The sequence below is a fragment of the Scyliorhinus torazame genome, chromosome 17 (assembly GCF_047496885.1).
Source record: "Scyliorhinus torazame isolate Kashiwa2021f chromosome 17, sScyTor2.1, whole genome shotgun sequence".
NCBI classification, from domain to species: Eukaryota; Metazoa; Chordata; class Chondrichthyes; order Carcharhiniformes; family Scyliorhinidae; genus Scyliorhinus; species Scyliorhinus torazame.
Window position 1 is genome coordinate 58,312,162 of NC_092723.1, and position 3,945 is coordinate 58,316,106.

Genomic DNA, 3,945 nt, shown 5'->3' on the forward strand with positions numbered 1-3,945 from the left:
TGAATTGAGCATCGTGCTCACATATGCCCCGGCATCGGGCCCCTCCACTCCTTCAGGGAGACCCAGAATTCGAAGATTCTTCCTCCTCGACCTATTCTCCAGGTCCTCAAATCTTTCCGCCCACCTCTTGTGCAGCGCCTCGTGCGCCTCCACCTTCACCTCCAGGCCCAAGATCTCATCCTCGTTCTCCGAGGCTTTTTGCCGCACCTCTCGGATCGCCGCCCCTTGGGCCTTCTGGGACTCCACTAGCTTCTCGGCGCCAGCATTTCGGTTTTCAGCTCCTCAAAGCAGCGTTTAAGAAACCCCTGCTGCTCCTGCGACCACTGCGCCCATGCTGCTTGGTCTCCACCCGCCGCCATCTTGCTTTTTCTCCCTCTCACTTTTCGATGTTCCAAGATCCCTTTTTTCACCGCTCTGCTCCTGGTCCAATCCATATACTGTCGGGGGGACCTTGCTGTCACCTTCCCACACTGGAAGCCGTCGAACAAGTACCGTTGGGCGCCCTCTAGAGAGCCCAAAAGTCCGTTCTCGGTGGGAGCTGCTGAACGTGCGACCTACCTAGGCATAGCCGCAACCGGAAGTCCCCGGGTAGCACTCTTTTCAAACAGAGATGAGTCCTCCTGGCCACAGGACGGTCCTGTCTCCCAAACAGAACTTAGTTCTCCTGGCTCGGCCCTCCCTTGGCTCGGCCCTCCCTGATCAGAGATGAGTTCTCACAGTCACTGACGGCGCTATCTCCTTGCATAATTCAGTTCTCCCAGCTGCACCCTCTCCACGCAGAGATGAGTCGTTCTTTGGGGCAGCACGGTGGCACAGTGTTAGCACTGCTGCCTCACGGTGCCAGGGATGTGGGTTCAATTCTGGCCCTGGGTGACAATGTGGAGTTTGTATGTTCTCCCCGTGTTTGCATTGTTTTCCTCCGGGTGCTCTGGTTTTGTCCCACAGTCCAAAGATGTGCTGGTTAGGTGGATTGGCCATTCTAAATTGTCCCTTAGTGTCTAAAGATTAGGAGGGGTTCTGGGGTTACAGGGATGGGTTAGGGGAGTGGGTCTAGGTCCAGTGCTCTTTCATAGGGTCAGACTGGATGGGTTCAACTGCCTCCTTCTGCACTGTAGGAATTGTATGATTCTAGTGCCCTCCCGGTCGGAAGGCGGCGCTGTCTCCCGAGCAGAGTGCCCTTCCTGGCCGTAGGGTGGCGCTGTCCCCGAACATAGTTCAGTTCTCCCGGCCGCCCGGTGGCGCTGTCTCCCGAGAAGAGATGAATCCTCCCAGCCGCCCGGTGGCGCTGTCAGCGAGCAGAGATGAATCCTCCTGGCCGCCCAGTGGCGCTGTCAGCGAGCAGAGATGAATCCTCCCGGCCGCCCAGTGGCGCTGTCAGCGAGCAGAGATGAAGCCTCCCGGCCGCCCAGTGGCGCTGTCAGCGAGCAGAGATGAAGCCTCCCGGCCGCCCGGTGGCGCAGTCAGCGAGCAGAAATGAATCTTCCCAGCCGCCTGGTGGCGCTGCCTCCAGGTGTGCCCCAGTCTGCCTGGCGGAGTACGCATGCGTATAAGACGGAAGGGTTTCTGGGAGAGTGAAGGGCTGGAACAGCCGCCTTGCTAGATGCATCTGGCCATGGGATATTCGCTGGTCAGTGAAAATGGGTTTGCAATTCGGTTCGCGATAGGCTTCTGTCAGCAAAAGCTGATGGAACAGCACAGGCAGCGTTGTCTGTGGCGGGTGGTTGTGACGATGGGGAGTGGTCTTTGTGCAGGGAGCGTTTATCCCCAGCTCGTTTTCAATAAACATAACCCTGGACAAACAGGGCCGTTGGCAGCAAGTTGTGTTTTTTTAATAATCTTTATTGTCACAAGTAGACTTACATTTTTAAATACTTCTCATTGCTGTGCTTATAGCCACTTGGAGACAGGTTTTAAGATTGGTTCTGTTCTTTGTTTTGTATTTGATTTTTGGTCTTGGTCGAGCCAAATGCATTGGAAAAAATATTGTCAAGGAAATAAACCTGGGAGAGGGGTTGATTCGGAAGATATTCCCTCAGTTTATGCAAATGCACCTGGAAGGTTCTGTAGGAATAATTGGCTAGTGGGTGGGTCATATTAGAAAATACTGCCAAATCCAGTCAGTTGTTTCCATTCACAAAATTAGCCATTTCTTTAAATTTATAATTAATACTGTACTAGATTGATACATGCCTAGGACATTTATGTGTCATGGGATCTGTGATGAATGGTTAGTACTGTGATTTGAGTCTGTTCAAACTCATTTCCTTGAGGACTTGGACTTGTAGCGACAGAAATACTTTTGTAGCCCAATTCTTGAGCTAGACGGGGTAAATATTTGAGTGCTTTTGACTCTATGTTGTAAATTACTTCTTGAGGAGGTGAGGGGACAAAACTACATGCATTTGACAAGACCAAGGTGTGATTCTCCTTCAATGTTTTGGCTCTATTTTGATTTTTTTTTTTTTAAAGTGTTTCAAAATAATTGTTAGCAGTATTCTGCTCAAACTGGCCTGAAAGGTTGCAGCAAAATGACTGAAATGTCTGCTAAATGTAAAAGGGACAACTGCTGAAGTAGTTTATGACTGACATTTTCTCGGGTATCAATTGCAAAGTTGTGTTTGTTGAATTATAACTGGAATTCATTTGCACTGGAACCCATTTTAAGGTGCTTGCTGTTATGTAATTTTCTGAATTATTTTGGTGTTTGCTTTCTGGATACGTATCCCATGTAAACAGAAATTAATCCAGTCAGTGGTTAGCACTGTTGCCTCAGTGCCTTGGATGACTGTGTGTAGTTTGCATGTTCTCCCGGTGTCTGCATGGGAAATGGGTGAGCCTAGGTGGAGTGCTCTTTTGGAGGGTCACCTTCTGCACTGTAGGATTCTAATGCATGCGTACAAACTTGTGATTTAGGTGCAGGTGTAGGTTATTTAGCTCCTTGGGTCTCTTCAGCCATTTGATAAGATCATGGCTGATTAGCTTGCAGCTTCAACTCTACTTTCCTCCCTAACACTGACATAGTCCTGCTCCTGATTTATATGTGAAGATCTCAACCATAAAGGAAGGAAGGCATGAATTCTTCAAAACAATAAAAGAAAAAGTGCTGCATTTCATTTGATGGTGTCAAGCCACTGTAGTTGTGTTGCTAGGGAATGTTGGAATATTGTATGGCTTCCTGGCATTAGCTTGAGGAGAGTGTGGAGTCAATAGACCTGATAGTTTTGTCTCTTGTGCTTAATAAATGAGCAGTTTCACGGGCTACCGCATGAGATTAAAGGAATTTCTATTATGCTGTACAGACTAATTTTAAACATAAAACTTGGTGGATGGAGGCTATTGAACCCTCCAGGTCTTCCCTGCAAATAGTGGTGCTGTGCCAGTAATTTGGAACAAGGCATGGTTGGATTTTGAACAAATGGTTTCCATCGAGTGTTAAAATAATTAATAACATTTTCCAGAGAGCAGCTCCAGCCAAAAGAACTACTCCAATTTTCAGTTGATGGATCTGTTGTCTACTTCTAACATTTTTCACTTGTTTGCAGAGCCAGTAGTTGAAAAGTTACTGGTCTGACCATAGGCCTTTTTTTTTAATGCAACATGTAACTTGCATACGAAGATGTATGGTTGTATGTTTGACGTTGGGCTACCTTAATTGCTGTACTCCCACAGAACCATTCTTGTCAAGTTTTTGAAGCTTGAACAGACCTATGTTACCTTGCCCTGGGCCTTGCGAGCAATTGTAAAATTGTCTGAACAGTTGCACCCTGGTTTTTCTCTTTTCATTTTAATTGTAGCCTGCAGGGCAGTGTGCTCTTGTTCAGAAATACTTTCAATTTGCTATACCCAGTATTCAAAATGTCATTGCCTTAAAAAAAAAGAGCTGCTGACCTGTAATACCTGTGGCAAATTAATTTGGGTCTGAATATTTTCAATATCTTTTGCAGT

General features: G+C 47.4%; 1 protein-coding gene across 1 annotated transcript in view; it reads left to right on the plus strand.

Annotated features, from left to right (window-relative positions):
- The first annotated feature begins 1,496 nt into the window (after positions 1 to 1,496).
- Positions 1,497 to 3,945, plus strand: part of LOC140393887 (NADH-cytochrome b5 reductase 3-like) — a 42,366-nt gene continuing 39,917 nt past the window's right edge. Inside the window, exon 1 of the mRNA XM_072480467.1 lies at positions 1,497 to 1,627. Coding sequence (XP_072336568.1) covers positions 1,601 to 1,627 — 27 coding nt within the window. The 5' untranslated portion in view covers positions 1,497 to 1,600. The remainder of the gene's footprint in view (positions 1,628 to 3,945) is intronic.